Genomic DNA, 20,174 nt, shown 5'->3' on the forward strand with positions numbered 1-20,174 from the left:
AAGATCTCTACAATTTAATTTCAAGAGACTTAGTATAAATGTTAACTTGGCAAGATTGGGTGGGGAGGCGGGGAAGGGAAAGCATGAAAATTGAGCAAGCAGATCGCAGAGATCCAAGGGGTAAGTTTTATCCCATTAGCTGGACAGTCACAAGATTCTCACACTATTGCACGGCTTAGTACCCCTGCAGACTGTAACTGTGACATCCGGTCGTCTTTAAGAAACTAACCCTGATTAATCAGATGGGCCAGTTTCGTCACTTGCAAATGTGGAGGTGAGGAGTGGGAGAAAACTAGAGATAGTCAGCCTAAACATTCTGTGTGCTTAAAGAAGACAAAAGGAAATAAAAGTTGCTGCCTGTTAACTTTACACTTAATACATGAGCCACCTGAGTCAAAGAAAATGAAAAGTAACTGATTCTACTACCCAGAGAGAACCACTGTCACAGCTTATGTGTATTTTCTTCCAGAAATAAGATTCCTGTATAAATAGCTACAGACACTTAAAATTTTTTAAAAATGGAATTGTAAAAATAAATTGTTTTGTAATCCTCTCATAAAGACGTTGTGAACATCGGTTTATACCTGTACTGACAGTATTATTCTTCAGTATGGATCAGTTAGTCAGTTCAGTCGCTCAGTCGTGTCCGACTTTTTGCGACCGCATGAATCGCAGCACGCCAGGCCTCCCCGTCCATCACAATCTCCCGGACTTTACTCAAGCTCATGCCCATCGAGTCGGTGATGCCATCCAGCCATCTCATCCTCTCTCGTCCCCTTCTCCTGCCCCTAGTCCCTCCCAGCATCAGGGTCTTTTCCAATGAGTCAACTCTTTGCATCAGGTGGCCAAAGTACTGGAGTTTCAGCTTCAGCATCAGTCCTTCCAATGAACACACAGGACTGATCTCTTTTAGGATGGACTGGTTGGATCTCCTTGCAGTCCAAGGGACTCTCAAGAGTCTTCTCCAACACCACAGTTCAAAAGCATCAATTCTTTGGCGCTCAGCTTTCTTCACAGTCCAACTCTCACATCCATACATGACCACTGGAAAAACCATAGCCTTGACCAGACGGACCTTTGTTGGCAAAGTAATGTCTCTGCTTTTTAATATGCTGTCTAGGTTGGTCATAACTTTCCTTCCAAGCAGTAAGCGTCTTTTAATTTCATGGCTGCAGTCACCATCCACAGTGATTTTGGAGCCCCCAAAAATAAAGTCTGACACTGTTTCTTTCCACTGTTTCCCCATCTATTTCCCATGAGGTGATGGGACCAGATGCCATGATCTTAGTTTTCTGAATGTTAAGCTTTAAGCCAACTTTTTCACTCTCCTCTTTCACTTTCATCAAGAGGCTTTTCAGTTCCTCTTCACTCTCTGCCATAAGGGTGGTGTCATCTGCATATCTGGGGTTATTGATATTTCTCCCGGCAATCTTGATTCCAGCTTGTGCTTCTTCCAGCCCAGCATTTCTCATGATGTACTCTGCATATAAGTTAAATAAGCAGGGTGACAATATACAGCCTTGACGTACTCCTTTTCCTATTTGGAACCAGTCTGTTGTTCCATGTCCAGTTCTAACTGTTGCTTCCTGACCTGCATATAGGTTTCTCAAGAGGCAGGTCAGGTGGTCTGATATTCCCATCTCTTTCAGAATTTTCCACAGTTTATTGTGATCCACACAGTCGAAGTCTGGATATATTGTATTTAATCAGTCTCCTGTGGTTGGGCAGCTAAGTTTCCATTTTTCACTATTGTAAACAATTTGATGAATGTACTTATAACCAATTTTTTTCTCATTTCCAGATGGCCACATCTGAAACTTCACACCTATGATATTTCCTATGTTGTTATACATATCTTGGGGGAAATTCATACTCTTCTGTGAAGGTTTCATAATCTGTAGGTAGTTACTCTCCTCTGTCTTGTAACACTGAGGGTATAGATTTATTCACAGTCCTTTTCCTGTGTGGTATGAGGGACCATATTCAGGAAAAGTTTCAGGAAAGTGGGCATTCAGTTTTCATAAGATTGTAAAGCAGGTAGATAGTGGATTTATCTAAATGCACCCCATCATCTAGATTATCTATTGCCATGTGTTGGAGGATGGAGAAGGTTATCTTGAGACCCAAAAACCAGGCAGCCAGCTCCATATTATCAATGGATCAGTTTATGGCCAGGTAACTCACAGGTTGCAGTCAGGCAGACAATGATCTGGAAGCATTTGCAACTGCACTCAGCACTGCCAAAGGACCACTGCGACAGTTTTTATATTAGTTCACCTAGAGAAACAGGAAGTGCATTCTGAAGTCAAGATTTATGAATGGGTAATTAGTCTAGTCAAGGCTATGGTTTTTCCAGTGGTCATGTATGGATGTGAGAGTTGGACTATAAAGAAAGCTGAGCGCCAAAGAGTTGATGCTTTTGAACTGTGGTGTTGGAGAAGACTCTTGAGAGTCCCTTGGACTGCAAGGAGATCCAACCAGTCCATCCTAAAGGAGATCAGTCCTGTGTGTTCATTGGAAGGACTGATGCTGAAGCTGAAACTCCAGTACTTTGGCCACCTGATGCAAAGAGTTGACTCATTGGAAAAGACCCTGATGCTGGGAGGGACTAGGGGCAGGAGGAGAAGGGGACGAGAGAGGATGAGATGGCTGGATGGCATCACCGACTCGATGGACATGGGTTTGAGTAAACTCCGGGAGATTGTGATGGACGGGGAGGCCTGGCGTGCTGCGATTCATGAGGTCGCAAAGAGTTGGACACGACTGAGCAACTGAACTGAACTGACCTAGTCTTGGGCTTCCCTAGTGGCTCAGACTGTAAAGAATCTGCCTGCAATGCGGGATACCTGGGTTTGATCCCTGGGTTGGGAAGATCCCCTGGAGGTGGGTATGAAAGTTTGCTCACAGTATTCTTGCCTGGAGAATCCCATGGACAGAGGAGCCTGGCAGGCCACAGTCCATAGGTTGCAGAGTCAGACGTGACTGAAGCAACTTTAGCACAACTAGTCTTGTGGGTGCCAGGAATACGTCAGAGAAGGTTTTCATCATTGTTTGGGGACTAACAGAGCATAAAGGCCACCTGGTCCTAATAATTATTGAACAGTATTAACTGCAAAGCTCTTGATGACAGAGAAGTGATTTACCACACAGTACAGTCCTGGGTAGGGCAGTGGAAGGACAGGCGGAACTGTACATGCTCAAGGTGGCATTGGTTGTGCTAACAACCGTACAACACTCCAGAACATTAAATAATACCCGAAAATGCATTTCATTAATAACAAAGGCAAGTCCATTCTCACCTTGGAATAGTGCCTCTGGACAAATTTGGGAACCATGCTTAATAGCTTGCAGAAACAGCAAGGTAAAAGACTCATCTCTGAAAGGGAGCAGGGTAAACATCATGAGTTAGAAACTGCCTGGCACAAAATAGTGCCTGAAATATTTGTTGCTGAATGAGTTAGTCTACTTCTGTCACCTTTTCCCAGGGGCTAGATCCAGATAGATGGCAGGAAGATAGGGCTTATTTAGAGTTGAAGATCTTGCCACATTTCTTCTTTGAGCAAGTCAAAAGAAGTGAAAGGTAGATGGCTTTCTACCACAGACTTTAAGATGGAGAATCACAGGATGATAGTCACATTCTTTTAACCAGGTCCATAACTTATGGGAACTTTTGAACAAGTTAACACATTTAGATGTGTATCAAGAGGCATCAGATGGATTATGATTCATACATCCAGCCAGGCTGAGCCCATGTCCCCTGCACTTGTGGAGCCCAAATTCCTTCGTATAGTAGTCGCTCCAATAGCTATGAGACAAATCTGGACTGAGCCCACAGTCCTCATTTATTACAATGCGGCTACCAATATCAGTAGTTATGAAGCTTAAATGGGACCAAGAATCAGGGTATTTGCCCATGTCGGAGATTTTAAAGCAGAGCTCTCCTACGTAGGCTGCAAACTGGCAGCACTCTGATGTTCCATAAATTCTGGGTCCCATTCCGTACTGTGTTGTGCTGTGCTTATTCGCTCAGTTGTTTCCGACTCTGCGTAAACCGTCGGGCTCCTCTGTCCATGGGGTTTCCCAGCAAGAATACTGGAGTAGGTCGCTATGCCTTGCTCCAAGGGATCTTCCCAACCAAGGGATCGAACCCAGGTCTCCCGCATTGCAGGCGGATTCTTTACCGTCTGAGCCGCCAGGGAAGCGCTTTTAATCAGCCTGGCGTGCTGCCTGGACACGGTGTTTAAAGCAAAAGAAACAAATAAAAAACCTCTCTATTAAGCAAGCAGGACTGAGGACCACCGGTTTGGAGACTGTCAAAGAGACTCTTGGCTGATCGAAACCTCGCCTCCGTGCTCTCGCGAGGAAGTTCGGGCACCGGAAGTGCCCGGAAAGCGCGCGGCGGCGGAGCCGCCGGCGCGGGCAGGGAAAGCGGGAGGCGGAGACCGCCCGGGACCGCGTTGGCTGCGGTCGCTGCTACCGGCGCCGTTGGGGCTCTGCCGGAAGGGCCCGGGACGGGAGCGGCGCCGGGCCCTGGCAGAGCGGCCGCGGGGGGCCCCAGCCAGCCTCCGACTAGGGAAATCGTGACAGGGCCGTCCCCATGTTGCGTTTCCCGACCTGTTTCCCATCCTTCCGGGTGGTGGGGGAGAAGCAGCTGCCGCAGGAGATCATCTTTCTGGTCTGGTCACCCAAGCGGGATCTCATTGCTTTGGCCAACACCGCGGGCGAGGTGAGTGAGCCGGCGCGCGGCCACGAGGACACCGCGCCCGGGCCGCCCGTCTACCCTGCCCCTCTCTGCAGCCCCGCTGCATAGTCTAAGTGAATATAAGGGACCATACACATTTCGTACACCCATTTCCCGCATTCTGTGGCCAAAACAAGTTTTCACACAGCTTTACACAACCACACGGTCCTGCATCCCGGAGACTCTCATAGTTATTTGTTAAATGGGCTTTTTAAAGGCTCAGGTATCACTCATGAGTTGGCATAGTAGTGGGTCCACAGATTCCGCCCTCCCGTTACTTAACAGTTCAGGCAGAAGAAAGGTGAGTTGTCAGACTCGAGCTGTGAACGTGCATGTCTGTAGCTGCCACAGAGGATGTTTAAGAATCTTTATTCTGTTGTCCAACATTCACAGTGTTGGTTGGTTAGCCACCTCCCATTAAAAATACCTTTAAATTGAAACAAGAGAGTGATGCTTCACCTGATGGAATGTGCCTGATTCACTGATCCTGATGGAATGTGCCTGAGTGTTGTCAGTATTTCTGGTTCACATTACACTTCGTCTTTCTGCTGAAAGTTTTTAGTTACTTGGCAGACATTTTGTAAGGAAACCTTCACCTCTGCGTCTTTACTCCTTTGGCCTTTTGGCAGGTGTCCTGATAGTTACTTGGCCAGGTGGGAGTTGTCTTCAGCCAGGCTTGGAAACTAGTTGGAAAAGGGAACTTAGCAGCCAGGGAAATGCAGCAGCCTGGAAAGCTGTGTTGACTGTCCTGACTTTGTCGCCAGGGTATTGATGTCTGCTTTCTCAAAGCCCTCTATGAAATCTAGTCTCCCTCTGTATCCAGAGTGTTCTGGAATTCTGTCATGGCTCTTGAGAGGATTGAAGTTCCTTCAGCCACAACTGTAGGAGGGAAGGGAAAAAAATAGGAGCATCAGTGTGACCAGATGAGTAGGTGTAATTGTGGGCACTTGTTGCTTCCATTTTCTTCGTGAAGAAGAAAGGGCACTGTTTAGGAGTGAGGACGGAGAAGAAAATATTGGAGTTTTGAGGAGGGAAGAGAAGTTTGAAGAAGCCGACAAGGCAAGTGGACTAGTGAATCTAATAGGATTGTTCTTCAGTATTAAAAGGCACATGAGGTTAGTGGTTCTGTAGTGAAACTAGTGAGCATGCTTGTGTGTCTCTTCTGTTCAGCTGTATGCAGGCGTGGTTGGGTTTAACCAGAGTTGTTGTGACAAAGGGTGACAAAAAGCAAGAGATGCAAGGGAGTCGAAGTTATGTACAAGAGGAGTGATTGTAATGATGGATTTTGGATTCTAACCTGATTAAGTAGGGAAGTGAGGTCATGTGTGGGGTGAGGGACAGAGAATCGGTGGTAGACTCATTGGATTGTATGTCTTGGTGAGGTTGAAGAATTGAAGTTGGGTATTAGTAGGGATGAGCAGGAAAGATACAGACAGTGATGGAAAGTGGGAAGTTTGCAGCTGAAGGTTATGGCAGCATTTGTAGTTGTCGGTAATGACAATATAAGACGTGATCTGAGGTGAGGTAGAAGCTGTGATCATTGAAGAAGAGGTAGTTGAGAATCAACAAGCCAGGACTTTGTTGCTCTGGAAATCACCAAAGATGACGATTGGAAGGCATGAATGAGCCAGTGCACGCCTGTGTGCTAAGTCGCTTCAATTGTGTCAAACTCTCTGAGACCGGGTGGACTGTAGCCTGCCAGGCTCCTGTGTCTATGGGATTTTCCAGGCAAGGATGCTGGCGTGGGTTGCCATTTCCTTCTCTAGGGGATCTTCCCGACCCAGGGATCGTACCTGAGTCTTCTGCTTGGTAGGTAGATTCTTTACCGTTGAGCTGCCTGGGAAGCTGTATTCCTTTCTAAAACATAAGTCTCTTGTTGACATAAAAGTTAGGAAAATGTGTAGAGTACAGGGTTAAATTAGACCTTGTTTCACCCATTTCTTTGAAAATACCTTAAGTTCATTCAGACACTCTTGTCTTTGAATTTCTTCTGATGGCTAAATATTATACTTGGTACAATTTTTAAAAAATTTTATAGTGGGGATTTAGATTTATTTTATTTTTGGAAATGGATGTTTTTATTGTCTGCCATTATATCTGTTTTGTCTTAGGTTTTACTTCATCGACTTGCAAGTTTTCATCGAGTTTGGAGTTTTCCACCAAATGAAAATACAGGAAAGGAAGTGACCTGTCTGGCTTGGAGACCAGATGGCAAACGTAATGACAGTATTGTAAAAATATGTTTTTGTTTTTCAGAGAGAGTATTCTATAAAAAGAACTTATTTACAGAAAGAATTTATTTTTCTTACAATGTACTAGAATTCTAAATACTGATTTGGAAACTTTGTTTTTTCAAATGCCTTATAGTGTTTTCATGGAACTCAGATTAATTCTGCCATCTTGTTTCATGGCAGAGATATCTCTAAAATGAAATCTGACTTCTTGGCAAAGATAAGCCTAACAGGAAGTTTTATGGGAATATACAGGGTACTTTGGTTTTGTTCTTTTGCTGTCTTGTTCTGCACTGTTTGCCCAGAGCTTCATTTGCTGCTCACTGGTCAGTTCAGAGCCATCATGGCCCTTTTCTCCCCAAAATGTGTCTTAGCGTTAAATGTGTGGTTCGTGAATATTCTCTCTGCACAAGTGTTTACCTCACCTGAAGGACTGTCAGTTTTGACCCCTTCCTTCAGTTTCCAGGTGATCTTACTTCTGTTGGTGGCCTGAATGTCGTAGCTTATTGCTGCAGCTCTGGGGACTGAACTCTCCTCTTCCACGTGTTGTTATAGTGACGCTCATTTGAGCTGCTGTCCATGTCTGGTCAGCACAGGAAAATGCTGCAAGTCACCTGTATCATTGGTGCCTAAAAAAAACGAATTGCTTTTGTAAAATGATACGTATTCCTCCTTGTTGCCTCCTTTTTCTCCTAGATAAATATAAGTATGTAAAAACGCCCTGAAAGACCGTCACTCTACAGATAACAGCTATTTTGGTCTATATTCATTTTGCTCAGTTCTTGTTTCTTCTACTGAAAAAAAAAATATATGTGTGTAAAATTAGAGAACTTTTGTAAGTAGTATTTTGAGATCTTGCTCTCTTCATCCAAAAACATCAGGATCTCAAAAATCATGAAAGTCAGTGTGTGTGAAAATGTATTTAAGTAGGTGATATTTTTATGAGTAAAAAATGTTTCCTGCTTTTGGACAGTAAAATAGGGCTTAGCTTGGTAATGATTATTTCAAGATTGCTTTAAATTGTTTTAAAGAAGAGGAGACTCAGATTGCCTCTCATCTCGCAGAGTTGTATGTATTGGTATACAGTGAAACACACAGCCTTCTGTCTAGACGTTCTTCAATTTTATATGTTAGGAAGACGTTAAAGACTTCTGTAGAGAAACAATACTAGATCATTCAGCCACAGTGAAAGGAAGAAGACCCATCAGTATTTGATATCCCTGTTCAATAAGGGCTAGAAATTAAAAAGAGGAATAAAAAACCTTCCCAAGAACCAAGCAGATGGAATCACTTTTAAACTTTCAGGTGGGGACCAGTATGTCTTGGTGATGGAATATTACTGTTTATATGTTGATGTCTGTTCTGTGTTTTCTGCTTGGCCTCAGGGTTCCAGTGTAGAGGCTCTGATATGTAAGATGTTAAGGACAGCACACAAGACAGTAGCAGATTGCTCACAAAAGTTTGAGCATTTGAAAATAAGTGTAGATAACAGCACAACTGTGTGCAAAGATGCCTTTCAGTTTTTTACTTATTTAAAGGAAGGATTTAAGGGTTAAATTATTTCTATGATTATGAATATTTAAAATAGTAAAATTGGGCAAGAAATGAAATACCCATTTTTCTCTTAATATTACACTGACTTATTCTGATTATTTCTTCTTGTTTCAGTTTTGGCCTTTGCCCTTGCTGACACCAAGAAAATAGTCTTGTGTGATGTAGAAAAACCTGAAAGCTTGCACTCTTTTTCTGTGGAGGCCCCAGTTTCTTGTATGCATTGGATGGAAGTGACTGTTGAGAGCAGGTACAGTGATAAAGAAAAACCCCGATGGTCCCAGTAGGATGTTCATGAAATTTTCATTTTTTAAAAGTGGAAACTTAGGCGTATCTGAGTGTTGAGTATGTGTATTTGCTTTTAACCTTTTGTCTTAAGCTTATCAATATGAAATTTTTTTTAATGTTTCTTAGATTTTTTTCCTTTCTGGAAAAAAATCTGTTTTATTATTGGAGCAGTAATGCCTGAATGGCCAAGATTTTTCTTTTTGTTTATTTTTAAAAGTTTATACCAATGACTTATACTTTCAAGTAATATTAGTTAAGATTGCTGATTAGCAAATTAAGGTTCTGTTTTTCTTTTCACCATATATTTCATTCTGGAACTTTGTTTCTCTGTCTGAGTAAATACTCTTTGAATATAAAAAGTGCTGAATTGAGCATTTTGTTTTGATACTGAATGAGTTCTTTCTGTTTTTGTGGTCCCTATAGTTTCCTTATTTTGTGAAAATAATTTTGCCTTAGTTTGTGAAATCAAGTACTCTGCCACCTTTTCAGTAAAGATAGCCTAAAGGGTCACTAGGCTTAGTGAATACTGAACATAAAAGTTTTTTTTTTTTTTTTTGAGGAAATAATATCATTTTCTTCCTGTTAGCTTTTCTGTTCTAATTAAGTTTTAAGTTAATATCAAATGAATTTGTAAATCTGATTATTAATTCACAAATATCCTCAGGACGGGCTTGTAAGATATTAGATAATAAGCTCTAACCTGGGGTTTGAAATTCACTGTAGATAAAACAAGGATTAATCTGTCATCAGATAATAAAGGTTGCAAGTGGTCATGTGAATTTACAGAGGAGCAGAGTATACCACGTGATTTCTGTCCCGGTCCAGTTACCTGCTAAGTGTATTCCTAACACACTCTCTGTTAAGAGTTCAGAAATGTTATGTGGCGATTCCAGGGTCTTTCAGGACACCACTTTTTCACCTTATTCATTTCCAACTGTATTTGGAGGTAGGATTGAAAAAAATGGGAGAATAAATAAAACTGTTTCAAAATAACGTGGTGTCATCTGATATACACCAACTGGATTGTTACATCTCCAAATGTGTATAAGTCATAGAACCCATCATTACATTGTATAATAACTGCACTGTTCTTTAAAATTACTCTTGGTACTCCTGTGTTCAGTGTTGGTTTTTAGAGGAGAGTTAAGGAATCATAAATTCTCAGTCCATATCTGGTACTGATACTGAATACATATGAATGCATTTCATATACTGAGAAAATTGTTTATAAATATTTGTTCCTCTTAACATAAAGTGGGTAGGCTGATTTTTTTCTTTCAGAAATAAAGTTCAAGGTAAATGAAGAATTTCCAACTTTTCCATTTCTTGTTTGTGATTGTTAAATGCCATACACAGTTTTACCACTGTAAAAGTCACTGTGTTTATTTGGTAATGTGTCATATGTAAAATTGGGCCTTTAAAAAATTAATATTTTTTAATGGAAAGAAAAGTAGAATCTTTGTTTTTATAATACTTATTTTTGTTTTGTCTAATTTTCCCCTTTATAGTGTTCTAACATCCTTTTATAATTCTGAGGATGAATCAAATCTTCTCTTACCTAAACTTCCTACATTGCCGAAAAAGTAAGTATCAGAGTTTATTCTCATTAGAATTAATCTTACAAGTTTCTTGAAATTTTAAGAAAAAGTTTCTTTCTTTTACTTTTAACACTGACAGTTTTCTCATGTGTTTTAAAAAAATGCATTTCTATTGAGAGTTCTTTACCCTAATCTTTTTTTTTTCTAGTTATAGCAACACCTCAAAAATATTTAGGTAAGGTATGCCTTTTTTGTTTTCAAGTAAGATAAATCTTTTATTATTTGAAGCATATAGTTGAAAGATAACCCAACTTATTTTTATATTTTAGTGAAGAAAATTCTGATGAAATCATTAAGCTTTTGGGAGATGTCAGGTAAATCTTGCAGATATCTTAAATAGCAAGTTATATTTTCTTAAATTTGATACTTGAGGCAGTTTTTAGACCAGAGTTCCAAAGATATTTTCTTTGTCATTTTATTTCATTGCTGACAAATACCTCTGAACAATAAACAGACAGTATCTATTATTCGCTCATTTTTATTGTATGATATTTGTGTCAAGTTTAATATTATGGTATACTTTCATTTTAAAAAAGTAAAGGAGGATAGAAGTACTTGAGTTTCTGAAATTTAAATTGAAATCTTCAGGTTCTTTAAGCCCATTTAATACGTTTAGCATCAGGGCCATGATAAAACTGATGTAATTTATATTAACTGGAACAGAGATGACCTTGTTATTGAGGGTATATAAATACAATTGTCATTAAAATAATATATTCTTATCTTACTGCAAACTGAGGTTTTTTAGGCTGAATGAAATTTATGTGGTTCTTTTGGGGGGAAAAAAAAGGAATAAGCCCGATGTGAATGAAACTTGGTGAATTTGTTTAGAGGTTCAGTCTCCTGCTAGGGAGCTTGAGTGTGCAGATTATATGAGGGCAGCAACAACTTGTATCTTGGTGTAAGAACTCGGTTCTCTCTGTTGTCCTCAACTTGTTGCATTATTTTTAATTAGGCTTAATATTCTTGTCCTTGGAGGAAGCTCTGGTTTTATTGAGCTTTATGCTTATGGAATGTTCAAAATTGCTCGAGTCACTGGGGTAAGTTTTTCTTTAAGATTCTCTTATTTTTGCCTTAGAATGTAACAACTGACTGATTTATGGAAAAGAATAAAACATTACTTTTTTCCTCAGTTTCATTTCTTGGAATTACTTGTCCTTAAATGTTAAGAGGATAATTTTCTTACTAAGATAAAATAGTGATATGATGTCTGTGAAGATCAGAGGTTCTTAGTGGAATTAGTCAAAAATTTTTTTCTTAACAAAAAGATTAGTAGGGCCCTCTTGATTATGATTTAATGTCTTTCTAGCCTTGCATGTTAAAGCTCCCATTTGTAATTGGAATGCGATGAAGGTCATTCGGAGTGATCTTAGGCTTGGTCTTGGTCTTCTCCGTACCTTTTTCTTATTCTTACAGTTCCCTAAAAGGGTGGAAAATGTTGCAGGCTCTGTGGGCTGTGTTAGTTATTCCTCCAGCACTTGGGAGCTTTGTTGGGATCTGTGTCTCTGTCCTTGCAACCAAGTGGACACGTGCCTTTATCTGCCACATACGTGGCAGGAGTTACTGCTTTTTAGAGCTCTGAATTTTGGCTTCCTGTGTTGTAAGCAGATGCAGTGTAGCAACAGCACTAAATATAATGGGGATTTGACTGTTTTACAGATTGTTGGTACTTGTCTTGCATTATGTCTATCAAGTGATTTGAAATCATTGTCAGTGGTCACAGAAGTTTCTGCCAGTGGTGCTTCAGAAGTTTCATATTTTCAGGTGAGTATTTGAACCTAGCAGAGAGTAAGTATATATTTTTAAAGGTTTGATTTTTATTATCCATATCACTGGATTCTAATGGTCATTAAAACAAAACAAAAAATTGACTTGGAGCTTCTAAATCTTAGAGTGTTACTGTTGGATACCTTATTATTCAATTGCTCACATAATTTTCATCAAAACAGTGTTTTGATGGTCTATTAATAACCAATATTAACTTGTTGCTATACCAGTTCATGTTTGTAACACGTGTTTTCTTGGGATTTTGACCCTAATAATAATAAAAGCCAGTAGTTATTAATTATTTAATATGTGCCCAGTACTGAGTAATTTGGTATCATTTTATGTGAATCCTCACAGTAACCTAATAGGTAGGCACTATTATTGTCCCCATTTTGTAGTTGGGTAAATGGCACGCAGAGGAACTGCAGCTTGCTTGGTAAGGACTGGAAAGTGATGCTGGGCAGTCTGGCTCCAGAGCCGGGGCTCTTAACTAACACATCGCATCTTGTGTGAGATGCCTGCTTAATGCCGGGGAAAACCTTTTCATTGTGTGCTGTTTGTATCACAGACTGTGGAAACTGGGCTCCTACAGAGTATTTAGATTGTAGCTTTGCCGTCAAGAAAATCTTCCCTAAAATTTCATCTCAAGTAACCCAGCCACTTAGTCTAAGTATGTGTGAACTCTCATACAAAAGTAGGATGAAAAGATGCAGGATGTGATGCAAATGAGGCCTTATAGTTTCATTGTATTCACAACAGCAGAGAGCCTTTGACTTCCTGCTATTTGCTGGAACAGTTGTTTATGTTTGCTCTTCATCTTAAGGTTCTGTGAAAATACGATTTCCTGAATTGTGTTTGGTGCTATAGTAAATAATTCACTCTTTATGTGGAATTTGTAACAGATGTTTTTAATAACAACTTTATTGTGATAATTCATGTACCTCTATAATAGATAGTTAACTTGTATTTATCAGTAGCTATAATTCCTTAAAAAATTTTTAGATATTTGTGATCATTTTAAAAGTCCCTCATAATAGTGGTATAAATTAGATTATTACATTTATTCTAACTACGTAGAGAGGACTGCTAACCTAGAGGGGATAATCTGACATAGTTAGACACTACAGATGAAAGAATCCTAAAATTATATTGTTATTTTCTAATTTGTTATACTGTAAAGGGGCAAAATTCTGAGGTAGTCTTTCTGATACATAGTTACACCTTGACTTTTCTTTAAAAGTAGTAAATATATCTGTTTGTGACTCACTTTAGTATTTTGATTTGACAGCTTGAAACCAATCTATTGTACTCTTTCTTACCTGAAGTAACTCGAATGGCCAGAAAGTTTACTCACATTTCAGCTCTTTTACAGGTATTTATTTATAGCTTGTTTTATGTGATTGTTTACTATAAGTAATTACTAATTACTAATGTTCTGTAAATAAAAAACTTGAAAATCTTAGTTTTTAAATCCAGCTATACATGGCAGAGGTGTCTAGTCTGATAGATAAGCTTATAATGTCCACTGAAACAAGAAAAAGAAATTTAATTGAAAATCTATTCCAACCTATCTCTATATCTGCAAAAGAAGAGAAAAAAGTAGTTTAAATCTTTTTAAACATTCTCATAAATAAAATATTTTGGAATTTTAAAAGTTTCTTTGCAAATCAAGTATTATGGAAAATAGTCATTCTAACAGCTTTTGAATATAATAAATGTACCCCAAATTAGCTGGCGATTGGTGTTTTAGTTAGTTGACTGTTTGAGCCAGGCCCAGCTAGAAGGTTCTGTTGCTCTGGGCTAGGTTCAGCTATTCCGGCTGGTCTTGGTCGTATAGCAGTGGTCACCTGGCTGGTCCAAGTATCTCTTAGCCATGCTGGCTATCTGAACTTCACACTCCCCATTTCCCAACAGGCTAGATCAGGATTGTTGGGTAAGTGGTATGACAGCGGGAATGTCAGGAGTGCAAGTGGAAGCTTGCAAAGCCTTCTAGAGCCTTGGACTCATTGACACTTGGGCTGCTTTGTCACACTGAGACACACGGCCAGCCCAAATCGACAGACTGGAGAAACTGACTATCCATCCGGATAGAGGAGCTACAGAGAACTGTGACCTTCAGTCTGCCACAGTCACTGATGTACTTCATGTCAAAGATTTCTGGAGACCGGTATCTTTTTAAAAGGATACTGTTTGAAAATTGAATAGTTGACCAGTCAGCATTTTGACAGTTAATGTACATAGAACACATCGTATATGTAAAAAGTTGAAAAATATCTATTTTACCAGATAAAAACTTAATTTGAGAATGTTTGATCGTTAAATGATTATCAGGTGTTAGCCGTGGTCTCTTCTTTCTCAGGCTTAACTGAGTTAAAAGTGGTTTACAGTAAATCCTGGATTTCTTGAGATAATTGGCAGTAAGAAGCATGTGTTATCTAGTTAGCATATTGACTTAAGTATTTTTTGCTACTTTAATATTTTTTCTTTTTGCTAATAGTATATAAATTTGTCACTGACATGTATGTGTGAAGCCTGGGAAGAAATACTGATGCAGATGGATTCTCGTCTTACCAAGTTTGTGCAGGTAATGTAACTGGAGTTTCCCATGGAAGGTGTTAAAGGGTGTATGATGTCCTTACTCAGTTCATGAGGGACATGAGAAAAATCGGTCTGATTTGTTCAAGGCTCAGATCATTATTTCTTTGAGATGGCTTGACCTAACCTCAAACTGTTGTCTCAGAGAGAGATATGCCAGTCCTTCCTATTGGAAAAACTTAGGTGGGGACAGGATTGTGAAGTGGAGCTGATAGGATGTGGGAATTAAGGGTAGGTGTTGGAAGAGCTGACTGACTGTTTTCTCATAACTGCTGTTCAGATAATCAGTTTAAATATGGATTTGAAAGAAGGTTAAAGGTAAGAAAGGGAGTCATGTTTCTGTAATTTTGAATAAATAATGCTTATATAAAAAAAACCTATCATGAGTTTATCCATCTTTCTCTAGGAAAAGAACACAACCACATCAGTGCAAGATGAATTCATGGACTTGTTGTTGTGGGGGAAAGCAAGGTAATAAACTTACATTAGATGCTCTTGCTTTACCTTCTCTTTTTAAAGTAATTTATTTCAAAAGCAATTCATATTCACTGTAAAAAAAAAAAAAATAGAAAATTCTGATGCACAAAAAACAAAGAATAGTATGTATCTTTCTAGGCTTTTTTATTCATGTATTTATTTTCTATGTAAATGTAATCATTTTATGTGTATGTACCATGTCTACATATATCTGTACTTTTAAAATGTATAAACAATTAAAAATTTTTATGTAGCTAAATCACTCTTTTCCTTTATTGTATTTGCCTCAGCATTATTTTTAGAAAGATCTTTCCCATATTAAGCAATCAAAGATCTTTATTTTCATCCAGAGATTTTTTTTGTGGTTTATGATTTTATTCCATTTACATGTTCCAGATATGATTTATTTGGTTGTATGCTATGAAAGACACAGCAACTTATTTTTTTCTAAGTGTCTAGATACTTGCCCAGTGTAACTTATTGAGTAGCACGTGTTCTTACCGATGTGAAATACCATTTTAGTGTATAGCACATTCTCATGTCTATTTCAGTCTGTTTGTGGACTTTAATGTTTCCTGTTTTTGTCTGTTTTTCTGAGTACAACAAAGTCTTAGTTTTTGTTGGGCTATTTCTTTTTATTTGTTTAAAATCTTTGTTTAAATTTGTACTTTGAAATTAAATGTTTTAAGTGATGCATTCAGATTTTAAATAGAGAAGACTAAAAATACTTTGTTTTTCATTCTAGTGCTGAACTTCAGACCCTCTTAATGAATCAGTTAACAGTAAAGGTGTGGTTATCTTTGTACTTTAATGGCTATGAACATAGTCTTATTTTTTTTTTAGAATGTCATGTAGTATCTTACTTGTATGCTAAATGTTATATTTTTTTCTCTTAATCAGGGCTTAAAGAAGCTTGGCCAGTCTATAGAGTCATCATATTCCAGTATACAAAAATTGGTTATAAGTCACTTACAAAGGTATAAAGATGACATAGAATCTTTTGGTGTTGCATCTGCACATACTTAGCATTGGTTTTCTTTCTCCAGCCTTCTTTTACTTTTCTGACATTCTCTGTTTGAGCTTCTTCTAGTTGAAATTTTTGCCTTAGTATTTGAGGGGAATCTTGGAGTGCCCAAGATTTAAAGAATCGATGATGGTGACTTTGCTCTGTGAAATAACTTTCCAACATCTTTTCACTACCCTAGGCCCTATCTGGGCTTTTTTCTCACCCAGACAGCCATGAGTTATGTCTTGAAAGGGCATATACCCTTTTTTGAGTGGTGAAATTAAGTATGTTTGTATATCATTTTATATGTTATGTAAAAGCATGTTGCACATTTTTGCATTTAAGTCCTTGGCAAGGTGTTGGTTGTGATTATCCTCATTTTACATAAGAAGAAACTGAAGTTCAGAAAGGGCATATGGCTGCCCCAAAGTTATTACGTGTCAGAGCCAAGACTGTTCCAGATCCTCAAGTCTCATGCCATTTCTAAACACCACTGCCTCAGTGAGGCAGCTTGCAGGCTGATCCGCAGTGTTTGACTTAGATTTTGATAGATTTCTTTGTGCTGAGACCCCTGGCCCCTACCTCCCTCTCGGAGCTCTGTGGGGCTGTCTGGCCTGGCCTCCTCCAGTCCACACTGTGTCCCTCAGATGTGCTCTCCACAGTGGATCTGATCATGTTACTCTTACTAAAAGCTTCCAGTGCCTTCCCATTTCTTAGGACCCATGTCTTTGGTGGCCTTCTCAAACTTGACACTTTTTTCTCCTACCCGGGGCTTTTGTGCGTCTCTTCTGCTTTTTGGAACACTCCCACTCTGTTCTTCACTTGCCTTTTCCAGCTCTCAGCTCAGATGTTCAGAGAATCCTTCTCTAATTCCCAGACTAGTTCCGGTTCTTCTGTTTCTCCTGTACCTGCTGTGTTTTCCTCTAAGGCCTTTATGTAGTTGAAATGGTATACTGTCTGATTATGTGGTTATGACTATCTCCCCCATTAGACTATCAGTGTTAAAAGGACCCTTTCGTTTTGTTTACCATGAAGTCCCCATAGTGCCTGACCTGAAGTTGGAGTTCAATAAATACTTGCTCAGTGTTAAATACATAGCTGTTAGGTGAACAAGATGACCATATGACTATCTTAACAGTGCCAGGACCAACTGTGGAGCATAATTTGATCTTATAAAGTTTAATCCTGTGGCCAGTTCATCTCACTAGTCATGACAACCAAATGATTCTGCTATGGTTTTTTGAAATAACTTTGAGAGCTAATAGTCTCTCATAGAAAGAAAATTAAAGTTACTTTCAGTTTTTATTTTTGAAAACTTAGCAATAGTCAAGCAAGATAGTAGGTGCTTGCCACCCTGATGATGGTGATGATACTGATTTATTTCTGCTCTGTTTTTGATAGTGGCTCAGAGTCTTTATTATACCATTTGAGTGAACTGAAAGGAATGGCTTCATGGAAGCAAAAATATGAACCTCTTGGACTAGATGCTGCAGGAATTGAAGGTGGTAATTTAATTTCTCAATAGAATGCTTTAAACTCACTTTACTTATTGAACAAATGATATTTACTTATTTACTTCTTTTCAGATGCTATTACTGCAGTAGGTTCTTTCATACTCAAGGCAAATGAACTTCTTCAGTAAGTATTGGGGATACTTGAATATTGAAATCATTGACTTGAGAATATTTCACTTGTTGTAATTGAGAACTTAGCAAATTGTTGTGATTTTCTTAAAATGAGATTTTAAGTTCTTATGAAAATTACATGTTTATAGGATTAAAACAAACCAATAGCACAGTGATTTCAAAAATTCACATGGTATTTTCCTATCTCACCCATCCTCACCTCAGGTCCTCTCTTCAGAGGGAATCCTTTAAACTCTTGTAACTGTTTCTGGTTTTAGTTCTGTAGGTTACTTCCATATTTCTAAACTGTATTACTGTACTGCGTTTCTTTTATTTATCAGTTTTTAGAAATTATTCCTCTCTTTGTTTCTGTTTGTTTTTCTTAGACTCTCATTTGCTTTCTTTTTTCCTTGCACTGTCTCTCTGTACCACATTTTTAGGTTTTCTCCCTGTCTCAAGGGTAGTATCACGTCCCTGGATTTCCCCTCTGTCCCTGGTGCCTCCTCTGATAGCCTCCCATCTCACAACACCCCCCCCACCACCACCCCCGAATCAATCTGTCCATTGGTTCCAGCTCTTGTGCCAGCTACCACCTAGGCATTTTCTTCATTGCTTTCATGGGTTAGAGCCTTACTTTCAGGATCTCCTCTGTTTCTTGGTTCATTTAATCACTTTGTGGAAAATGTCCTCCAATAACTTAGAAAACAGATGTGTAAGGGTAAGCTTTCTGTGTCCTTTTGTGTCTTTTCTCCTTCCACACTTAATTGACATTTTTGACTGGATATAGCTCATGAAGGGAGATTTATTTTCTCCGAGAGCTTTGAAAGCATTGCTCTGTTGTGTTCTGGCCTGTTTGTTGCTGATGGAAGGTCTGGTGCTTCTGATTCTCATTCCTTTGTATGCTGTTTTTCTTTTTTCTTCTCTTGAAAACTTTATTCTTCATCCTTGATACGTTGAAATTTCACAGTAGTATTTTAAATGTGGGTCTTTCCATTCATTGTACTGATAATAAGAAAATGCTATTTTTAACCTGAATTCTGTTATATTATTATTATGATAATTTCCTCTTCTCCCCCACTTTTTAAAACTAGATTTTTGTTCTAGAAATCTAGTTAGTCATATTAGACTTTGTGGATTGACCCTGTAGGTCTTTTATTTTTACTCACATTTTTTTAATAGCTTTGTCTTTACTGTTTCTTGTGAAATTTTCTTGACTTGATTATCCAGCACTATCATTCATCATATACATTTATTGTGCATTTTTAACTATGTTTTATTTATTTATTTTTTTAATTAACTATGTTTTAAACATTATTCTAGATGCTGAGAGTACAGTAGTGAACAAAACTGATAAAAATCTTACCTTCATAGATACTGTATTCTAACGTGATGAAACAGATAGAAATGAATAATTAAAATCTATAGCAGGTCAGATAGCTTCCCTGGTGGCTCAGAGGTTAAAGCGTCTGCCTGCAATGCGGGAGACCTGAGTTCGATCCCTGGGTCAGGAAAATCCCCTGGAGAAGGAAACAGCAACCCACTCCAATATTCTTGCCTGGAGAATCCCATGGATGGAGGAGCCTGGTAGGCTACAGTCCACAGGGTCGCAAAGAGTCAGACACGACTGAGCGACTTCACTCACTCACTCATAGCAGGTCAGATAGTGGTGCATAGTGGTGGGAAAAACCATGTGAGGAAGGAGGACCTAGGGTATGCGGGGGTAGAGGTGCAGTTTTTTGGTCAGGGAGGGCCTTAAGGGAGGAGGGAGTGAGCCTTGCCGATATTTTGGGGCAAAGGGGACAGCAAGTATAAAGGCCTCGAGTTTGGAGCATGCCTGGCATACTTGAGGGGAACCTCCAGGAGCCATTAAGTTAGTGAACTTAACAACAGTGTGAGCGATAGGATGAGTTGAAAGAGGTCATGGAGGATGCGTCAGATTGTGTAGAGCCTGTAGGCCATTGTAAGGACTTTGGCTTTTACGCTGGACATAATAAAGAATAACATAATAAGCTCTTAGGAATTACAGGCTGTGGGGGAACAGGATATGACTTAGGATCTTTTTGATCCCTCTTGTTATTTACTTGGTGTTGAGAACAGATTATATGAGGGCAAGGACAGAAGCCAAGAGAGAATTGGTGGTCAGAATCTGAAATGGTCAGAACTTGAATATATTTTGAAAGTAGAAATAAGTGGGTAAGAGACAGTGAAAGGTGAGAGAACTAGTAGGGTAGGTCTTGGTGGTACGACTGTCGGGATGCTGGCAAGAAGTCACTGCAAAGATAGCTGGTGGCTGGT

The 20,174-nt window shown here is 39.0% G+C and overlaps 1 protein-coding gene across 2 annotated transcripts in view; it reads left to right on the forward strand.

The window, feature by feature from the left end:
• Positions 1-4,420: 4,420 nt before the first annotated feature.
• ANAPC4 (anaphase promoting complex subunit 4) overlaps positions 4,421-20,174 on the forward strand; it is a 33,081-nt gene continuing 17,327 nt past the window's right edge. Inside the window, exons 1-15 of one of the 2 annotated variants that reach the window (XM_061164492.1) lie at positions 4,421-4,726; positions 6,853-6,958; positions 8,641-8,773; positions 10,320-10,394; positions 10,558-10,584; positions 10,679-10,723; positions 11,365-11,449; positions 12,069-12,173; positions 13,465-13,548; positions 14,674-14,760; positions 15,178-15,242; positions 15,994-16,036; positions 16,149-16,225; positions 17,656-17,756; positions 17,841-17,892. In XM_061164492.1, coding sequence (XP_061020475.1) covers positions 4,598-4,726; positions 6,853-6,958; positions 8,641-8,773; positions 10,320-10,394; positions 10,558-10,584; positions 10,679-10,723; positions 11,365-11,449; positions 12,069-12,173; positions 13,465-13,548; positions 14,674-14,760; positions 15,178-15,242; positions 15,994-16,036; positions 16,149-16,225; positions 17,656-17,756; positions 17,841-17,892 — 1,214 coding nt within the window. In that variant the 5' untranslated portion in view covers positions 4,421-4,597. The remainder of the gene's footprint in view (positions 4,727-6,852; positions 6,959-8,640; positions 8,774-10,319; positions 10,395-10,557; positions 10,585-10,678; positions 10,724-11,364; positions 11,450-12,068; positions 12,174-13,464; positions 13,549-14,673; positions 14,761-15,177; positions 15,243-15,993; positions 16,037-16,148; positions 16,226-17,655; positions 17,757-17,840; positions 17,893-20,174) is intronic. The other variant, XM_061164490.1, reaches the window with a different exon arrangement.

The sequence above is a fragment of the Dama dama genome, chromosome 17 (assembly GCF_033118175.1).
Source record: "Dama dama isolate Ldn47 chromosome 17, ASM3311817v1, whole genome shotgun sequence".
NCBI classification, from domain to species: domain Eukaryota; kingdom Metazoa; phylum Chordata; class Mammalia; order Artiodactyla; family Cervidae; genus Dama; species Dama dama.